This window comes from Apteryx rowi, unplaced genomic scaffold (genome assembly GCF_003343035.1).
Source record: "Apteryx rowi isolate R43461 unplaced genomic scaffold, aptRow1 scaffold_23, whole genome shotgun sequence".
Classification (NCBI taxonomy): domain Eukaryota; kingdom Metazoa; phylum Chordata; class Aves; order Apterygiformes; family Apterygidae; genus Apteryx; species Apteryx rowi.
The window spans coordinates 289483-311239 of record NW_020448641.1 but is presented as its reverse complement, the minus strand read 5'-3'; the positions used below and the strand labels follow the sequence as shown (position 1 = coordinate 311239).

The window sequence follows — 21757 nt, the reverse complement described above, 5'->3', positions numbered from 1 at the left end:
CACTCTTCCTGATGCACCCCAGGATACCATTGGCCTTCTTGGCCACAAGGGCACATTGCTGCCTCATGCTCAACTTGGTGTCCACCAGCGCTCCCAGGTCCTTCTCTGCAGAGCTGCTTTCCAGCAGGTCAACCCCCAACCTGTACTGGTGCAGGGTGTTATTCCTCCCTAGGTGCAGGACCCTGTACTTGCCTTCGTTGAACTTCATGAGGTTCCTCTCTGCCCATCTCTCCAGCCTGTTGAGGTCCCTCCGAATGGCAGCCCAACCCTATAAAAAAAAAAAAATTGTTTGTTCACACATTCAGCTTTGTTGTTTTTAAACATTTTAGTGAGGGTACTGCTTGATTTCTGTGACCTATAACTGAAGAAAAGCCTTTCATTTTCATATAATGGATATTGTTAAGCAAAAGCCTAGGTGCATCCCTATCCATGGATCCATTAGCATGAGTTTGATGGTACTCTCTGATAATTTCCTGATGATGATAGCTTAATTTGCACAGTCTATGTAAGTAAATATTAAGGTAACATAAGAGAGAATATATTAAGTGTTGTCATGTTGAATGCTTTGCTAAATGCAAAAAATGTTTTTTTCTTTTATCCTGAGTCATTTTATTTTTTTCCTTTTTTGTCATAGTGCCTTTGACTTGGTAAACATTCATCTTTTCCATGATGCTTCCAATTTAATTGCTTGGGAAACAAGCCCATCGGTTTACTCAGGAATACGGCATAAGGCTCTTGGCTATGTACTTGATAGGTATGTATTAGGCTTTATTAGCCTCTCTCATTCTTCTGTGTTCCTAAGCAGTTTATAAAAGATGTTTCAAAAGGCACGCTCAAAAATGTGGAAACTTTTATTCTGTGATCTGAAAATGGTCATGCACAACATAGTTTTCATCAGAGTTTTCTGGGTGGTGCCGACTGCAGGTCAGTGTATGACACATTCTTTTGAGTTAAATTAATGAGATGGAGAATCTCTCTGAAGTCATCAAAACTTGTTGAGTAGAAAACAGGTGTATTTTTTAAAATGCGTTAGCTAACATCTTTTTAATCTGCATGGAGTCAAAAAAAGCTGAAATTCAAGTATGTTTTTAATTACAGAATAATATAGTAATTCAGGTTGGAAGGGACCTCTGGAGGTCTCTTGTCCATCCCCCTGCTCAGAGCAGGCAGATCAGGTTGCTCAAGGCCACGTCCAGCTGAGCGGTGAAGAGCTCCAAGAACAGAGACTGGCAGCTCCTCTGGGCAACCCATGCCCGTGTTTGACCACCCTCTTTTTGAATCTTTTTCTCCTAAAATCCAGTCGGAATTTCCCTCCATGCAGTTTGTGTCCGTGCACTGCTACGAGTCTGGCTCCGTCTTTTCTGTAACCACCCGTTAGACAAAGGCAGCAATAAAATCCTCCCTTAGCCGTCTTTGCTGCAGACTGAATAAATCCAGCTCTTTCAGCCTCTCCTCATAAGTCATGAGCTCCAGCCCCCTAAACATTAAACCCTGTGGTGTTTTAATCTCAATACTAGCTGAGTGCACTAGGCAGCTAATCTTTTTAAAGCAACGACACAGCATTTGTATGCAGTCATCACTATTATTAATAACATCAYGGTCTATAACGGTGTTACAGAGTTGATTCATCTGACGGGTGGCACAATGCAAAGGATACTGTATTCCACAGTCCCCCAAATACCCAGCAATTTACAGCTGTCCTAATTGCTGATTATAAAGTCAGAAAAAAAGACAGCTTTTCCTTGAGCAAGAAAAAATGRTTTTTGCCTGGGCATATATGCATTGGTAAAGTAAACATAGAAGCGTGTGATTATAGTACCTTGAAATGTAAAGATTCGGTATTGGGTATTTCTCTTATGAGGTATTGCCTGATTTCATGTTTGCCTGAGAAACAGAGCTTTAAAGTATCTCTATGAAGAAGCCATGAAATACACTGTTATCTGTGACATAAGAGGGTACTTAAATTGCTTAGGTTGGAAAAATAAAAGCAATTTATGTGTATTTTTTCACTCCATCCCTTTTACCTAAGCGTTTCATGTTCTTCGAATACGCTGCATGTTTTGTGACACCTCTGGAAGTCCTATATCCCCACTCTGGTCATCCTCCACTGCCCCTGCCCTCCCTTGGCCCTGGCAATGTACCTTGCTCCGCTCTGCAGGGTTTGTGTCACCATCCCCACCGCCAGTCCCCCTGTTACAGATTTGTTTACATGGGGAAAAAAGTTGCGTTTTAACATAGGAGTTGCAAACCTTCGATGGTCTAGTGATAGCAAAGCGGGTAGTGACGCGCAGCAGGTAGCAGCTGCGGTACCGGCCGTGCCTGCTTCCTGGTGCGTTGGCTGCCTCCGTGGAGCCTCCTCGTGCCCCGGCAGGGGCCGCGACCGGCACTTTAGTGCTCTGCTTTTTCTTCTTTCTGAAAGTTTTGTCTTAGTTAAAGACGGGCAGGTATTTTAGCAAAAGATGCTGCTTTTTGCACTGTGTATAAATAAGTGCTTTTCCCATGCACCCCAGCAGAGGGCTAAGAAGGAGTTTCTCCAAAATAGGCGCTCTCTTTTTTTTTTTTTTTTTTTTTTTTTTTTTTTTTTTACTTTTGGGAATGATATGTGGATGAAGAGCAAAAATCCAGTATGTTTTCTCTTATTTCACTTCTAAAAGCTATTCAGAGCACCAGAGAAAACTGTGGCACTTGGAAGCATTGTAAGTAGATGGGATGCAATAGTTTATAAAAGTTCCCTTCCTTAGTGCACAGAGCTGTGGTGAGATCTGGAACAACGCTCAGCGTGGTTTTAAACAGATTTGTGTGTTCTGTTACATCCATCGGTGCGGGAAAGCTCTGTTTGTACTTTATTTTTACTTTGCTCCGTTGGTCTCCTCTCCTTTTCTTATGCTTTGCATTAGGGAATTTTAGCAAACCTGTATAAGCCTTCTGCATTATTTATTGCATACTTGTTTACAGCATACAGTGTGCTTCATTAGCTAATTTTGGCTTTGGACCTCCCACGATGCCCTGGCAAGGGTAAGGTAATAAGACTGTAGTATTAGTGTCAGCTGTGGGTCAAAGATGTCATGATGGTATATCATTAAAATGTGACACTGCCAAAAACTGCCCCAACTCCCCTGTCCTTAGAAAAGAAAACCTTCGATTTTAGGTTGCACACTGCTACTGTGGGTTTGCATTCACATGAATYGTTCATTTTGAGAGAGCAGCCAGCCGCAGATCCGGACCTCCGTAGTGAAATGATGGGCTGCCTCGCACAAAAGGGGAGTTCTGTAAGAGCAGTGAATAATGGGAAACCCCTTTCATCGGCATTGCTAACCTTTTGGCAGCCACCAGCAAACTCTATTCTGATCTGCTGATTGGGGAGGACAATACACTGGAGCTCACTTTGAATGAATGCTACCACCAACAGTGTCCCCATTCAGAGGGTTTTGGGAACCATCTTTGACCATTGTCTGCCATCACTCCTTCAGACAGTAGGAAAAGGGAAAGTGAGAACGGCTATAGGGGGAAAAGTACTTCTTTTCTTGGCTTTAATCTCTCTTTAAAGCTTCATAGATCTACATTTCCAGCTGAGCTACTGGAACTATGCAGTGTCAGATAAATATAGAAGAGAGAGGTTTCAAGCTGAGCTTTTAAATCCCCTTATCTGCATGAACTAATAATGCAGATTTAGTGCTGTTAAAAACAGAGACTGATAAGTCTTTTCCTTTAAAGCCTTTAAACTGCTAAAGAGCATTTAACAGCAATGCAGTTCAAACCCAGTGAACAATGCTGAGAAGGAAAACAGTTTAATGAGCTAAACCTTCACTGAATGAAACAGAAACACCTTCTCACAGTTGATTTAGGTCACTGTGGGAGTAAGTGAAAGCACAGTTCTGTTCACTCTGCATCTTCATAAACATGAATTAAGTACAGCCTTTTCACATAAGGTAAAAGCCATCACAGCAGTTTGAAATACAAAATAATAAAGCGTTTGCAAGTAGAGCTCAAAGTAATAAATCTAACTGTTAAATTCATCAGAGAAGTCGGTTTGCCAAAATTATTGTATTCCAAGGTTTTAACAGATAGGCATGAAGCTTCTCAAATTCTCTAAATTAGTGGGAAAGGGATTGGGGGAGTGTTAAAAAAAAAGAAAAGAAAGAAAAATCTGTCAAGTGAATAATGATTTAAAGTTACCTTTAAAAGTTTTTTTCTAGATGATTGTATTAATAATCATAGATATTTGGGGAGTGCAAAGGTTTAATCTTATAATGGCATCATGAAGTGATTTAGCTATAATAAAATACAAGAATGAATAATATAGTCAAGAGAATGCTTTTCAAGACAGATAGCGGGTATGTGCAGAGCCGGATTGCTTTTAACATTTGCCATTTAGCAACTGTGAAGAAAATGTGGTATTATGCAGACTCTTTGAAGATTGAGAGAGTTGGAATTACACTGGCTTTAAGCAAATATTTGTTTGTATATTTACAAATACATATAAAACGCGTACATAAAAAAGTGGTGTATGTAATGACAGTGTTCGACACTAATGTAAATCCAAACTAAATTCCTAGACATCATCTACATTATTCCAGATAGACGCGAATACAGTCAAAATTGAACTTGTTTAATAAATCAGAATAAGATCTGCTTTATATTTTGTGGGGCAAAAAATTTCTTCTAGGCCCATTTTGGATAATTCACATGTACATGCAGCTGCATTTGCGTAGCACTTGCATCTTTGCATTTTCTAAAGTTGCAGGGTTTAAGTCATATATGAAATTAAGAAAGGAAATGCAGTTGACAGTACTCTGCTGTAATTAACACTTGTGTATATGTCTTATTAATTAATCATACTGGCACATCAGTCATGTACTTTAGGCCCTTGCTGGGGAAAAGTGTTTCCTGAATTTAATACCATGGCCAGGGTTTGAGTAAAGACTACAGGATAGGGTCCTTTAAAAGTATTAGAAGAGCGTCTGCTAAGAATCGGCGTGCGAGATATTAGCCTGATATTGTGGTTCTTGGTGTGCCAACCATTGAAACTTCCTGAAATTATCTAGAGCATTCAGATCCATAAAATGAATGTTTTTTCTTCTTTTTTTTTTTTTTTAAAGAAAGTGACAGTGCTCTTCTGTTTTCCTATTGAAACATTCCCTGGCCTAGTTCAACAGAAACATTTTTACATTACAACTGTGAAATCTTGGCATAAAGCTCCCCTTTGTACCCTTCATTATTTTCTCACAAATATAGTCCATTGTCACATAGCTGAAGTTAATTTGATCAACATTGGGACATTTAACTTTTATGTCCGGTCAAAGGAGCTGTTTCATGCTCATTTTGGGTATTCAAAAGAAATGATTGCCAGAAAAATAATGTTACTATTAACAATTCAGAGCAATTAGTTTCCCAGGGAGAGGCGATGTGATGCACCGGCTCCACACAACTATTCTTTGTCATTTTATGGRTGCTCATCAGTCAACTGTCACATCTTCTCAAAGACCCCTCCAATCTAAATGTTTCTCTTTGGGCTTTTCCCAGAACTAGCAGCTGAATGAGCAAAAGAAAAGCCACTTAGTTTCTAGGCAAAGAAAAACTTCACTCTAAAGATCTGGGTCATTTGAGAAAAATTCTAGGAGTAGCCCACTTTTTTTTTTTTTTCTGTTTGAATTTTTAAATATTTTTGGCAATGATAATTTTAACATAAGTGAAAACTCRGCCTGTAATCATGCATCTTCAAACATTTAATGAAATTTGTATATATTTGAATAGAATGCACTCGCAGGGCAAATAAACCTTCTATCCAAATGTCTTCTAACAAAGGTTTAAAACTCTAGATCACATTCAAAAAGACAGCTTTTCATTAAACACCCTGAGGCTCATCTCATTAATATTCAGTCATGCTCCCCCCCCTTTAAACTAAGGTTAAGTGCTCTCAAAATTAGTGTGTTTGTATAATATGCTCTTTAAAGAGTAAATCCAGCAAAATTATCTTGTTACTTTCAAGCTGTCAGATAAAGTCAAAGACGCTTTTTCCTTGCTCCTGGCTCCAGGTTTTGCAAGTTTGGCACTGTTGTGAAAAATTTAACTCATACGTCATTCCTGTTGAAACAAACATATTTTTAATTTAATTTAGTTTATATTTTTAGCAGAATAATAGTTTTGTACTTGTGTATATCRTAATGGAAAATATGCACATTTATAATTTTAAGGACAATAAATGTATTTGTATAATAAATGAATGGCTATCTCTGATGGTCCTAGCCAGTAATTTGGCCCTCATTCTGTTATTTTCAGTGTTTTGGGCTTTTTTTTTTCCTATTAATTACTGAGCAGGTTCTGGGGTTTAGATTAATAGAAGGACTATTATGGCAATCCTTTGCAGCATTTTTTATTTGTGTTATAAATAAAAGATCTGTTTTTGGTCTCATATCAAAGACAAATCTCTACAAACAAAAGCAGGCTCACAAGCAAATATCTAATTGGGAAACAGGCAATCAAAAATCTAGAACTTTAACAACTTTCAGTTGCTTAAAAAAATAAATGCCACTTAAATAGTGTGGATACACTAAGTTACTCTTCACATTGCCTGACTAATGTGAACAGAATTGTGGCTCTTTCAGAAGAAATGGTAAAAAGAAAAGCTCTGAGGTTTTCTGGAGAGGTTTTTGCCCTTTGTTTTCACAAAGGCAGACTCGTGATCTTATGGTSTGGATCACAATACGGGAATTCCCAAGGTCTGCTCGTGACCTGGGGCCACTTTTGGTGGGACCCTGAGCGTCTTCCTACTCTTTTGGAATGATTTTACTCATTTTTATCCATTTTCCAGGAATAGGCGCTCCTGGAACTGCCTACGTTGGCTATGGTGTTTTTCTAATCGAATTTAACTGATGTTGTAACTACAGGCTAGATTGGATGCAGTGATAAAAGATACCACTCCCTAGAGAATTTGTGTAATTAAACACAGACAATTGAAGAAAAGGGAGAAGGACTCTTAAAAAAGAAATCTAAAATAATGGCTGCAAATAACTTGTTGCCTGCTTGATTTTGCTCTGAAAATGCCTTTATGTAAGAATGTGGCAGAGTGCACCACACTCATATTGAGTTATGGTTCTCTTTTTACTGTAATTTGTTCCTTAGAGATTTGGGGGCTAGATGAAGAACAGTCATTAGTGTCTAGCTAAAGGTGACACTCGCATCAGCATTCATTGTGGTTTGTGTCTTTTGAAATGTTATATTGTATAGCCATATAATCTTCCAAGATAGCTATGATTCAATTAAAAAGAATCCATATGGGCTGTTGATCCAATTTTTATTCATTTGCAGAGAAATGAAAATAAATTGCTATTGTGATTTTATTTACAAGCCACTTAATGCTTGCTGTAAAATGATGCTATGAGCTGATAGTTATAAAATGGAGAAATGGTTGAAAGAGCTCCATTCTGCTTCCATTTGAGTCTATGGGTACTAAGTGAATAACCATCTTTCAGTATTTTTGCTCCCATAGGCAGATAGGATCACGGTAGGAGAGTGGTCATTGTCTTTTAGTCTTGTATGCTGTATCCTGGAGAGATACTGATTCTACCCAGAAAACAGATAAATAACTGTATGTAAGTTGCAGCATTTTTACCCACTTGTCTGTGTGCCTGTATAGGTGCTAAAGTAGTTGTAGATGGACTTTGCAGAAGTTCTCTATGGACTGACAGGTAACTAGCTGCGACTACTTCACCTTTTGGAAAGCTTCTTTATATTTCCTTTATTTATATTTCAGGGTATGGTTTAAGAGGCAGCTGAGATGACCGAGTGTCTCACTGCCACAAAGCAGCGTTGTCACACTATCCACGCTAGGCCACCAGGATTTTCTTTGTTCAAACATAATATTGGCAGCTTTAATATTTTAATTGGTGTGCTCGTTTGAAAGAGAGCTTTTTTCTTCTTCTTCTCTTTAGCATTTCAAATATTTCTCTCTTTTCGCCCTTTGTTTCCTCTCTTAGCTAAATAGTCTACTCTGGTCCAATTTTCAAAGGGATAAATACGCAAGCTAACAAGTAGGTATGCAAACCTTGTTGTTGGCTGGCTTTTCTTAATGTCAGGCAGCTCATCTTCTTGAACCCTTTGTAGGTGAAGTCTTTCTGCGTGTCTAGTAATTTGCATTTTCCTTTTCTGGAAGTGGGKTTTTTTTTAACTTTTAATTCGAAGTCTGCCCGAGTGTGGCTGGTTCCTCAGGCGAGCGGACGGGGTCATGCCCGTTGCGTGGCTAGCAGCGCGCAGTGGGGTGGCATGGCTGGCATCGTGTTACCTGCTGTTGTCCCCCTTGGCCACGTACCGCTGCAGGTGGCTTGGAGGGGGAAGGCTTCTGGCACAAATCTGGTGAGAGCCGCCCCAGATTTCTTAATTGTTCTGCCACCGCTCCCATTGCTAAACTGCTGAGGACCTACAGTGTCTCTGTTCTGAGCGTGTCTAGAATTGCCACAAAAACTCCTTTTTTGCAATTTCTCTAGTTTCTTCTTCTTGTTTTCTTTTACATCGGATGAAGAGCAAGAAAATTTCTTTGTAGCGTAACACCAGTGCAATCATATTGTATTTTTCTGTAGCAAAATGGACAAGTACTTACATCATTATACATGGCTGCTATTTCGTTAGGCGAATGTCAGTGTCAGGTAAGATCATGGTTTTGTCAATATAATGAAAATACCAGTCAGGTGAAGAAAAAGTCACAATTTTCCAGCTCTGAAAATTGATTTTTATTGCTCTTCTTCTAATCCTTTCTTTGGATTAAGTATGTGTTATTGATGTGGTCTTTCTTTTAATCTTAATAGCTGCTGACATTATAATTAATTAAAAAATACAACATTTTTGCCCAAATGGCACTATATTGAAATTAAAAGTGAACATCACATATTAGTTAAACAGCCCTGGCAAATGTCTGGAGCGCTAAGATGATTGCCTAAGCTTCTTGACAATTCCCTTCATCTTGCTGTGTACCGCTTGACCTTTTGAGATGTTTTGGTGTTATTAATAGGTTTTAGCTATTATGTCAGAAAGAACGGGACACAAAAATATGATAAAGTTTATCTTTTTAATGACAGTGTTACAACACTTCAGGCATGCCAGTGAAAGCACTTACATCACATCTTTTTAGGCACACTTAGACTGTCACCAGGTAACTTTTCTTCAAAATTAATGTTTTTTTTCTGAAATTTGTCTCTAAACGTATACCAGAGAATGCAAAATACTACACAGCTGAGCTCTGACCCTTCTGCAGAAGGGCAGAGGTGGCAATGTGCTGTCTTCTGAAGCTSTCTGTAGAACTTCTGGTGGAGAGCTTCAGATTATTTACTGCGGATCCACACTGAATTGGTCTTAAGTTATAGGTGTTCGAGCTGATCTTTTTGGCTAAGACTAAGTGGTAGCGAGAGCAGGAGTCACAGAAATCTAAGAGGCCACGCAGCAATCCTGTGTCTACTGCTGTGTAAGCCAAAACTTAGCATTTTCAGTGTCCTGATCTTCAGTGTCTTCACATGGCTGCGGCTGCAGAAGACAGGTTTCACCGTAGTTGTTCCTTGATTTTCCACCAGAAGTCACTGCAGGAGTTGCTATTACCTCTGGCATCATGGATCTCCGGAAGAGGAGAAAGCCTGTATAGCATTCCTGGTGATCCGCAGTCCACCTGCTGCTTCCTGCCCACTCTTAACCTCCACCGGCAGCATGGCCACGTCGCCTCCTGCCTTTGCGAACGTCGCTCTTCGGGGTAGGATGCTCCCTTGTCGAGAAGACACGAGTTGAACGCGCCCTTTGCAAAAAGCAGGCTTAAGCTATGAAGCTGCTGCGTGTAGGGTGTGCTTGGGGGACGCATACCGGGTCATTAAGCGCCTACGGGCCCCGTGCCRCCGTCGGTAACCTCCCCGTGACCTCCCTCGGCGGCTCCTTCCCGTGGCCGCGTCCGCGGGGCTCCGCGTCTCAGAAGGCTTCACCGCGTCAGGCAGAGGCGGGCGCCGCTTTGGGGCAACCACAGCAGAACCCGCGGCCCCAAAGCTCCGCTGAGGTTAACAGTAAGCCAGATTAACCGGAGAAGTGACGGTCGCGCCTAGGCTGAGCTGTCATCTGTCTTCTCCACATGGTTGTGTCRGATTTTCAGACTCCTTTAGTTAGGCGCTGTCGCGTTTTCTGCGCAAAGGCAGCTTTTCGTGCCCTTAATTCCTTTGCATGGATGACATACAAAAATGCAGAGATTGTGGAAAGATAATTGCTCACCCCAAATTTGCAAAAACGATAGGGAAGCACTCATATTACTTAGCATTTAGCTTAAACACATTTAGTTATAAAAATGCGCTCGCTGAATAAAATATGGTTTGACCTTCGGATTGTTTCTTCCCAAGAAACGTGACAGTGTCCCTCCTTCTCCTCCATTCACCCTGCTTGGCAGAGCCGCAAGTATTTTGTTTTGTTTTGTTATGTTATTGTTTTGGGTTTTTTTTTTTTTTATAAAAAGAAAACTCAAGCCCCTCTTTTCGGCGGTGTCAAGTTGGGATGAATTGGCCAGGGAAGCGTGTTTATAGACTGTGTGAAGAACTTTGTCTTTGTGTGGGAACGGTGGCAACACTGGTATGGCTTGCCTGAATGAACTGCGATGACGCGGCTAATAAGGTGTCCTGCTGAGCGCCGCCGCCGGCCTTTCTCAGACCTCCCACTTCATCCCATTCAGCTCCAGCTCAGTGTAGCTAATTTTTCCCATTCCCTCAATTCTTTAGGCCCCCTTACAAACAGAAAAGTCAACTTTCACACCGAAGAGAAGATAAGTGCTTTAGGAAATAATCGTGTAAACAGAATGTTACCTTCTGACCTGATGCTGATACCTTGGTTTGGGACAAAACCCGGCCGGTTATTGCATTAGACATGGCTATTAAAAGAATAATGCTGCTGATCCTCCTTACAAAGTGCCCTGAGAAATGGTTTAGCCAAATCACTGTGCCTCTTGTCACACTGAATCATGTTCAGCTGCTTTCTTCCATGACCAAATTGCTGATATTCAGCGGCTTCCTTGTCCCCTTCCTTTTCCGTGGCAGCGTGTGAGGGGGATAAGCGTGAAAGCAGGCAAAAGTCAGTGACGGTCCGGCTTGCCCTGTTGTTCTCCGGCTGAATTTCACTGCCTGGAAGTGCGCCTACAGGTTACCATATAGCTTTTATAAAAGAGGGTGCATTTCATAAAGTATCGTTAATGATAATGAGGTACAATCAGCACTTTAAATGGTGAAAGGAAATTATAAAAGGATTTCACTGATTTCAGTAATGCTAAATTCCTCATTTTAAGGTCTTAATAAGGTACTGCTTTTGGTACTCCATGTACAGACCAAAATCAGTAACTAGACTGAGATTTCCAGGAATTTGGGGGAGAAGAGAGACTGCTACCTCCTATTTGTTTTAGTCTTAATATGAATATGGTGTCCAGATCACTGAAATTGCTTTGAAAAAACTTGTGCTCCCAGGCCTCTTAGCCGATACCATCCAAACTTAGAGGTTTGTCTTTACATATAAGTAACTTGGCCCTTCCTGGATAGCAAGACCAGACCCTGAGTCTCTGCTTTTCCCGCGGACTTCGTTTGATTTCTCTTTAGGTTTGCCTGTCCCGTGGGCCCTTCCCACCCCTGCTCCGCGCGGGGCAACGTTGGCATCGCCAGCAGGCCAAGCTGCGCAGCCTCATTCCTCGGGGGGTTTCGGTGGTTTCTCGTGATTCTCCTGATGCCCCCAGAGCAACGGGCAGGATTTTTCCAAGGTSTCTGGGAAGGAGCTCCAGGGGCTGCAGTGCTCTAATCCAGTCGGCAGTAGGTAGTTTTCCCAAAAGTCCTACCAACACGACAGGCTGAATACRTTCCCAGGGTAGATGCCCCGACTTCCTTCTGGCTTTGTCATGCAGCTGCTCATACCCAGTGCGAGGTGACCTGCAGTTATTAGACCAAAAGAGTAATTAAGCATATTTATTGTGTAAGAAGAAACTGCCGCAGTAATTTAACATTAGTTTGAGTCCTTACCGATGAAATGTTGTCCACAAAAACAATRTGAACCATGCGTCTGACTCATTAAAACATTTTAAATTTATAACCAACTTTAACTGACTATAAACTTCACTTAAAAGTTACGTTTCCTTGAATGTTTTACTGTTCTACTGTCRTGCCATAAATGATAGTTATTTCTGTTTTTTAAAGCACCAACTGAAATGATTAGAGAATCTCTCATTAGAGATTAGACAAAAGTGAAAAAAAGTAGAAATGTAAAAGTGGAATAGTATGACTCTGTAATAAACACTTTTATTTAAAAAGTTATATAACCCTATTTTTAAAACTGTTTGCGGTCCTTTTATCTCTTCTCAAAATACAGCAAAGAATGGAAAGTACCAGAGAACAATCCAAGTAGTCCAAAAGATTTTCAGTGTAGTCATCAGTTAAAAATGTAGAATTGGTTTGAAACTGGTAAAATAATTAAGATAGTGTGTTTCAGCTGTGAAGAACAGCTCAGTTTTTCCATTCTATGCTACACCTAATACTGTTATTAAGGACTGCTTATGCAATTAAGAGTTCTGCGTATTTGGAACTAATAGAAGGAAATATTGTCATCTGTGGCACTTAGGCTCCTGCGCACTGAAGTTTAACAAGGCCATCAAAAAATACAGTCATGAGAGTGTGCAGCTTCAGTGGTCYGTATTTACCATATTGAATTTGTTATTTCCATTTCCAAAATGCACAGAAATAAAAGATGCTTTTTTGGTGGGTTCTAACTGCAAATAAACTCTTTTCTCCTGACTGATTCCTTCTGGAGCAGGAACAAAGGATTATAACAGCAAAAGTTCTCTTCCAACCATTTCAAAGAAAGACTCTTTCTGGAAAGGGGTGGCTGTAATCCGTGAGGAAAGTTTTCTGTTCCCTTGACATTCAAGCAGWGGGTATGTTCTTATTGCGTATAATCTAATGATGGCCCCGTATAGGTCACAAYATGCAATACAGGACATTGATGGTCTTTTGTTTGCTCTTTCAGGTAAAATTCCAGARGTGAATTATTTGTAGTCTTCTTTACAGTCATGAAATTTTTACCTGAGAGTCACCTGTTTTGTCACTAGCTATTTAAAAAAGCTGTGCAGGAAGGAAGAGAACCTTAAAGTACGTTGAAGCCGTTCTGTATAATCTGATAGACAGCAAATACAAGTTATAAGAAATAGCACTCGGTCCTCCCACTAAAAACATTAAATTAATGTTGGTGACATGGGTTGGCTGCTTTCTTTTTATATGATTCAGATTTATCACTCCATTGGCTGATTCATGGCAACATTTTTAAAGGATTATATGATTCATGATTAAAGGAAGGGTGTTGGTATAACGGCAAATAGCAAAGTAAAATAAAGCAGATTCTAAAGGCCTCCTGCTTCATTTGCAAGCCCTCCTTCTTGTTTAAAAAAAAAAAAAAGTCTTCCCAATTCTGCATTTACTTGGTCACTTGATCAGCTTTACATATTTGTGGCTTAAAAAGCAGAGACAAGAGGAATAGAACTTTTTTTTTTGGTTCTTGCTCCAGCCTCCAGTCCTATTTCTTGTAAATAAAGTCCAGGACAGTAGGTTACATATATATATATAAAAATATATATAAAGTCGACCCATTTAAAGTATATTTTGTTGTGAGGCATCCTAGACTCTTTAATAAGGACAGTTCCATGTGTATCCCTTGCTGTACTGGCTTTGGTAATTTTACTATACACATAAATTTCTCCACCTCTGAAAAGGAGATATGTCAGAATCTGCTTAAAGCATCATTCTTGAGAAGTAATGTTTRTACTATTTTACTTCAATCTATCATGAGACTCTTTTTACATCTTTCTAAAATGTACAATAAAAGAAACTACAAGGGAAGCAACTGGTTAAAATTGCCAATTTTAAAACTGGCATTGATTCRTATGCAAATCATGTTTAAATCAGGTAATGTGCAAGACTATGAAATGACTGTTTTTTAATTAATTGATCAGAAGCAGAACTAATCAAGTGTTTTGTTCGTCAGTAGCTGTTTGAGTTTTTTCAAGCTAATTTAGCTAAGAGACATTTTAACTGGCTATTTTTGGAACAGTCTGTTTATTTGAAAAATCCATCTTTGCATAATACAATCACAGATATCATCCTCATAATATCAATTTGTTTTAAGAGGCCTTCTCTGGACCTCGATGTCATTCCTGTAATCTCTCTTGGTTTTTGTCAGCAGTAAATGGCACTGAGCAAAGCCAAAACTAAGGTATGAATCATTAAAGTTGGCAAAGCAAAATGAGTTTTTCTTGTGTGTAAGTTGTGTATCAGATTTTGCAATTACAGTGTTAGCAAATTGTGGTAATGTAAATGGTTTAACTTTTAAGTTCTCATTTTCCTTTAAAGTGCCGTGAGGGCACTAATCARACTAATGTTATGTACAGGTCAAGTGTGACAGGTTTTTGTGATGCTTGGTAGTAGTTGACAGTAGACAGTATTTATTAACAGTACCTGCAATAATCTGTCAGCTGAATGGAGGATTTGGAGATTTTCCTACCAGAAAAAGATAACTCTTTGCAAGAGAATTTGCTTCAGATGATCACTGCCATAGGTCCAATGCACATTAATTTTTCAATAGAATAATATTCCTTAYGTGGACTGAAAATGCGAGGAGGTTTTTTTAAGAGGAGAAGCAGTACCTCACTGTAAATCCAAAGTTGTTCCTTTCTTTATAGCTTTGAAATGTCTAAATGGATGTAATGTATTAAAACTTTTAAAGCCGTTTAAAATGAATGCCTCCTAGCTGGGCARTATTGTTCCAGAAGGCCTACCTAACTGTGCATTACTTTATAATCCTTTACCTATCTATATGAGCCCCTGCCTCTGGCTCAGCTGGGGTTTCGGGTATCRTAATGCTTAAACACTTAAATGTTCCTGGAAGGTACACAATGTATTGCCTTGCATTTGTCCCTTATTTCTTATATATAGTGCATTTAATATACTGTTCCATTTTTTGTGAATTTGTTCTGTGTATTTGCTTTCCAGCTATAACAGTCACATTTCAGTTATTTTGTATCTTCATCAGCTACTCATTAATTAATTAATTATTTAATTGTAGTGATTCCTGTTTTGAAATTAGGAGTTAACTCAGTCGATTTCCAAATGCCGAGAGCTCTAGAAGCATGTAAAACTGCACATTGTCGGGAACAGCAACTAATTGTTATTAACGATAGATAGACTAATAATATAATAGTTTTTAATAATACAAGATTTGCGAGATAAACAGTAATGCTTCACCTCCCTCTTTAGTACTGAGCAAAGCCTTGAGAAAAGAGTCAGTCTCTACTCCGTGTCTGGAAAGCCCACCTTTAGGTGTTAGCTACAATCTCAACAAACATCTGATTTCACCAAAAAAGAGATCGTCTTTCAGAGAACCGTGCCTCACCCAGGAAAAGCCTCATAGATGGTATCAATCCTGATGAACAGTGTTTAGCACTAATACATCACTTCTCATATAGGTATACTCTTTAGAGTACTGGTAGACATTGGTAAAACTATGATCCGTCTTGCATATAAACAAACTCACTCAACACAGAATTGGAGGTAGATGTGCTCTGAACTGCGTTTCCTGATTCTTGGTTGCCCAACCCAAAGCACATATACTTAACTTTTCAAAGGTGTGGGGTACTTCCAAATTCCCCTCGGGATTTCTGTCRTGTCCACAAGCTGGTTCAGTGTCGTTTGGGCTGAACTGCTGCTAATTTGCTCTGCTCCCAGTTGCTCTTTCAGCCAGCCAGGGGAAATTAAATGCATTATTTTACTGGGGTTGGAAACAGAATCGCCTGAGCAAGGAAGCACAGCCCAAACGGACGGTTAATATACTGAGAAGATGGTTCCAAAATAAACTGGTACTTTTGATTGTTCCACAGTTATTTCTGAGTTTATGCTTAGAAATAAAATGTTTTGGGRAATACATGTCAATTTAAGTTTTCTCTAAAGTGAGGTAAGAGATGTGTGTATGTGCATGTTTGCATATATGCAAAGCTAAATGACTTTTTTTTTTTTCTTTCCAGAATCATAGATCAGCGGTTTGAGAAAGTTTCGTATTTTGTGTTTGGAGATTTCAACTTCAGACTGGATGCCAAAGCAGTAGTAGAGGTAGGACGTTCACCTTTTTCAGTTCCAGACCCTGCCAAACTGTTTTTATTTCTCAAATATTTTTCCTGTGGAGAAGTTAGAAGTGACTTAACAAACTAATCTTAATACTGACATCAAGCTTGGCTAAGAATACTTCCAACAGGAACGTCCACCAGGTAAGTAAATATTACTGCGCTGGGAATCTGCTGAAGCAATAAAGAAACCTTATATAGACGAGGGGGGAGGAACTTGCAGCTTGCTGTCCACCCCCAAAATTAGTTGCCTGATGAGAATGTTGGTACTTATGCCTTCGTTGTAAAAAAGCAGATCATTTTTGCAAGGAAGGACAGAAATGGTTATCGTGTTTCTGCACTAAGGACTAATTTACTGCCTGTTGGATTCACTGGGTTGCAAATGAACATTCCTCAGGGAAGGAGTTTGACTGCATATCTCAAACATTACGATTTGACTATATATTATATATGCCTGTTCTCCGCAGTGGCGCGGCCCAGGATGCAGCTGAAATGCGGTGTTTTTTTCTGAGAAGTAGTGCGTAATGCAAATATCCCCTGCACTGCAGAGTCAGTGCTGCCTGGTCCTTGTCCTGTTAATAGACAGGGAAAATGCAGGTAGATCTAGGAGCGGTCAGGTGTGATCGGTGGGGTGTGATGAGACCCGGAGTCTTTAGGACACGTGGAAGAGTCTCTTCCTGCAGCAGCGGCATAGGTTCCTCATCTGAAACCTGTTTGAGCTTCAGCGCAGGATACCACACTTTCTTCCATGTTTGTGACTTTCATCGTTTGCTTATAGCTCGCAGAGGATCTCACAATCTTCTATTCGTAAGCTGAGTGTGTGTTGGTTTGTATTTGTAATCAGTGAAAAAATGAAAAATTTCCTAAATTTCTGTGATAGTATTTCATACTTTAAAAATATAAACAACAGGGATTTCTGCTGACCTTTGCGACTGTAGCGTCTCGGTGTGGAAGGGTGGCTGGAAGATTTGTATAAAGCCAAAGAGAATCCAGTAAACCCTTTTCATCGTGAGTTGAGATTACCTTGACTTTACTGCTAAACTCTGCTCCAGGTAACGTGGGGTCAGAAATTATATCCAGGGTTGAAAACCAATTTAATCTCTCAGTTTTCCCTCTTTAATTCTCAGAGATGCTGTAGTGTCTTTTTGGTGTCCTTGAGGATAGGCATGTGTCTTCCGGACCAAAAGCTTTTATTTTGTAAATCAAGCAGCAGGAAGCAAGCAGCCGGCGTGCCAAAGGCTGGATTCCCCTCATAGAGATGCAGCGCAGTGCTTGTTCCTATGTGATGATCAGTCCTTCATATGCTGCAAAATGGAGGTTTGACATTACAGCACAGGGTACGTAGCTGGTAACCCYCTTCTCAGAGTCCTTTATACATTGTGATCCTTTAACTGACAAACCTAAAGCATAACTGAAATGAGATTCAAGTCACTGATCAGAATACGCAGCTTCACACTGTGTCTGTTAAGGACTAAATCCTGCTCTGCTGCACTGCTGTTACCTTAGTATCATCAGTGTTTATAGATTACTTGCTTTTGAAATATTATGCATGTTTTTTTATTCACTGGTGTTGCAGTAGTATTACTAAAAATGCTTCTGTCTGAGAACATCTAGCAGTCATGCACCAGCAGAATTATCTTTTCCACCCTGCACTGATGCAGAGCACTGTAAGTTTTTTCTGAACTTTCTAACTGCCTAGCAGTTTGCAGGATGGAATCTGCAGAGAATGCGTTCTTTATTACTGATCGCTTTAATTAAGATTGCTACATTTATGTCGATAAGTTTCAAAGCGATTAGCTCCTAATGAAACAATCTCATTAACCATAAATGATGCATACTGTGTGAATTGCACAACAGGTGGTAACAGTGCAGGTGATCCTGGTACTGACAGTACTTTTCATCTTATGAGTGCTTTGCCAACATCAGTTAATGCTGTTACATGTGAGCATACAAGGTTAGGTAAAAGGTGTAATTTGAAGATTAATCAAACTCATTTACCCATTCTTCCTAGAGGAGGCATGTGTATGCGTGAGTGGAAAAAGCACTGGAATAATACATATTCTTCTCTGTTGCTTTATTTGACAAATAGCATACCACATTAACCAGAACTTGATTAATTAAGTGCAATTAAATTAATTAAGTGTAATTAAAGTTAGTCTAGAAATTTTCACTTGGAATTTACATATGTGCAGTTGAAGTCATATTAAGCATGTTTTATGGTCTTTTGCATTTGATACATATTATAAACTAGAATGCCAGAAGACCCAAAAGATTTAAGAAATGGTTGTCCCACGCAGTGCACTACACAGAGGTGACAGTACAGTCAGTATGTCTCCAACAGCATCTTAACACCTGAACATTCATAAATGAATCAATAGTAGGTATATAGCACTCTGTTTTAGAAATGAAGTCTAGGCTCTTACGAGATAGATCATTTTCTGAAGTAAACTTTGGGAGCGTCATGTTCCTTACCAATTCTAATAGAAATTATTCCAGACAGGACCTAATGGTTTGATTGTGTTTAGTGCTTTTCATCTGAGAAGTTCCAATCCCAAATCACTTTACAAACTGTTTTATAAATGTTACTTCCCAACTGTGCCATTTTGCCAAAGCCGATGGGGAGTGAAGTGACTTGACCAAGGACATGCACGACCGGCACTGGCAGAACAGGAAACAAAAATGACCAAAGTTGGTTGCTTATCTAATGCTCGGACCAGATCAAAGTGTTAGTCTATGCTCTTGGGTGGACCTTACACTCCAAAATACATCCTCGTCCCTTCTGGCATTTTGAACGTGTGCTGGCTGATATTAAATGTTCATTTGACTGTCTGGCAGGATCTTAAATGCTAGAAATTTAGGGGTTAATCCATTGAGCTGTCATCTTTGTATATATTACTAAATTTATCTCTGCTTTTCCTGTCAACCTTTTGAATTCTCTCTTGGGGCCAAAAAGTGCTGAAAACCTGGATGCAATAAGATGCTACAAGTGATAGATGTGTTGTGGAAATGTAGACTTTCCCAAACCAAACACAAAAACTGAAGTATATTTRTAAAGGATTTCTCAATCAAGCCATTGAAAGAGAGAAGCTGAGAGTGGTTTCAAATGTTGAATCCAGACACTGAAGTGCAGTATGCTAAATCAGATGCCAAAAAAAGTTGCCCTTATTAATTCATAATTAATAAACAATAAATAATATATAATTTATTAAACATTTTATGGGGACCTTAATCTAAAGTCATATTGATTTCTTTGCTAGGAAAATCTGCTTTACTACTTGTTGGAGTAATCCAGGGGGGATCAATAAAACAGGTAAAGGCTTCTAGTGGTTCTGAGATCCATATGTGCATTAACAAGTGTGTTGTCCAGAGGTATAAACTGGCAAGAAAGAACTAGAATGTCAGTGGCACAACAAGCATAGCAAATACCGAAGAGGTACAATTGTTTTATAGTAGATCTGAATTATGGCTTAAGCGTAATCTGTAGCTTGGCATTATGATATTCGGAGAAATACCTACAGCTCCAGTATTTAAAGCATTTTAAAGTCGTCTCCATCCTGAAATGGACTAATGATAGGAGTCCATTTTAATCTAGTTTTTCTTCAAATAAACTCAGATAGGTTTTACTCAAATGAAGCAAGAGGACCTGAAACGGCAGAAGCTAACGGTATTTCTGAAGTCTGAGATGTTTGTGTGCGTACGTTACGTCTCAGTGCTCTTCACCCGCGCAGGGAAACGGGAAGGACGCGGTGTCCCCCCTCCCCGTGCACGAGGTGCCCGGGAGCACACCCCTGCTCAGGGTCCTCCGCACAAGCCACGGCTGAGCGCCGGTTGTACGGCTTTAATGAGTCTTTAATGAGTTCCTTCATCAGTCAGCAGGGGACGCAGATGACGTCGAGGTCGGTGACAGCCTGTGTTGGCTCAGGACCTGGGCTACGAGGAGACCTCGTAAGGCAAGCTTTGTGCCACCCCTCTCATTGCATTATACTAGACCTCCCCGTTTCCCTGAAAATAAACGTCATGAAGCGTAGGTGCTTACCTGATGCTTAATTATAAAGGTTCAATATTGCTGTGATAACAAGCCTTAAAATTTTGTCGTGTAGCCAAAGCCCTGGCGAATCCCCGCTCTGCCTCACTGCGTTAACAGACTGAAGAACAAACATCGCCTCGTTGTTGTGTTACCCCGCGCACCTAATCAATTGCTAGATCCACTGGCCTCCTGTTAATTGCTATCTACTTTGTCACCGTTCAGATAACGGAGGTGCAGCTCTTGGCTCGTTACTCCTTTAATCACGGCTGTCCCAGCTGTGTTCGCTCCGAGCGCAAAGGGCTGCATCCCAGTACCTCGCGCTGCAGGTGCTCAAATCCTGCTCCGGGTTGAGCTCCGACCGTCCCTGCTCCCTCACTGCGCGTTTTAAACTAGTCCGAGGGTTTCCRATAGATTTCCTAAGACTTTCAGAGCGGGCAGGGAGCTGAATGGCGAGAAACAGGGACAGGTCCTGGTGTTTTCTGGTAGTAATATCTGGGGACCTGGTCCTGTGCTTCCTCATGTTCCTGCAGAGCGGAGTTGTGAAGTTGATCCCTCTGCGTAAGGGCAGATAGAGCGATAGATGCTRCTAACTTTGTGCACTGAAAACATCCAGCAAGTCTTTTGTTAGCCGTCTAGCCCATTAGAAAGCACCACCTCCTTGAAGCTCTGTTGTAGTTCTGATATGTCTTGTTGTCATTGCATTCAGTTAGTGCTAAACATCTTCAATTCCTTATCCTTCATGCTAAAAGTTTCCAGAAATAAGCTTTGTACAGTAGGATACGTATTTAGTAAGGCAATAGGTACAAAAGAGAGAGTTACCTTTCCCCAAGTTTTGATCATTTTAAGATATGCTCCAAKATCTTAATTCTTTTCTGATGGTCACCTAAATTCAGTTAATCTTGCATTCGCAAGGGCCACTAATTAGAGTATTTTATTTCTGTTTAAGTTCTAAGAGTTACCTGATGATTTCTTTTTAAGTTTTGCTAAATGGTTTGGGGGAGATCCAGCATTTTCATGATGTGCCCACTGCTTCCAGGTATCTTCCAGCACTTCTCTGTTTGCAACGTATATAAAATTACTAACCTTTTACATCAGTTTGACTGTGAGTTCTTGTTTGCATCATTTTGTCTGCAGTTATTCTAATACATGTATTGTCACAGCATTTAATAGAAACATGAATTTGTGATGTTTCTTGTATGTAGGTGATGGTTTTCCTGTAATTTTTCCAGAAATTCTGCTCTCCCTGTTTTTTAAAGATAATACAGATAGGTCATTACAGTCTTTAAGGTTATCAGAAATATATTGCAAATCTATAATAATGTGTCWCTGAGTATGTAATAATGGCAGTTTTTCTGGAAAATTATCTTCTAAAATTGAATTGAGAAGAGATTTGATGAGGTTTGACTTCAAAGAAATCTGCAGCAGCAACGAGGTATATTGTAGATTGAAATTGAAGATTTTGCTAGAAATTTAGAAATGGTTATGGGTTAACATTTTATTCCTCAAAATGTGTAATAGGGTAAATATTTGGAGGTTCTGGAATTAAACAAGACTAGTCGGCTATCAGCTTAATAATAAAA

General features: G+C 39.8%; 1 protein-coding gene across 6 annotated transcripts in view; it reads left to right on the top strand.

Annotated features, from left to right (window-relative positions):
* The window catches only part of INPP5A (inositol polyphosphate-5-phosphatase A), a 234021-nt gene that overhangs the window by 143684 nt on the left and 68580 nt on the right, over positions 1-21757 (top strand). For all 6 annotated transcript variants that reach the window (XM_026065676.1, XM_026065677.1, XM_026065674.1 and 3 more), the window contains 2 exons: positions 635-754; positions 16055-16139. In XM_026065676.1, the coding sequence (XP_025921461.1) occupies positions 635-754; positions 16055-16139 (205 nt within the window). The remainder of the gene's footprint in view (positions 1-634; positions 755-16054; positions 16140-21757) is intronic.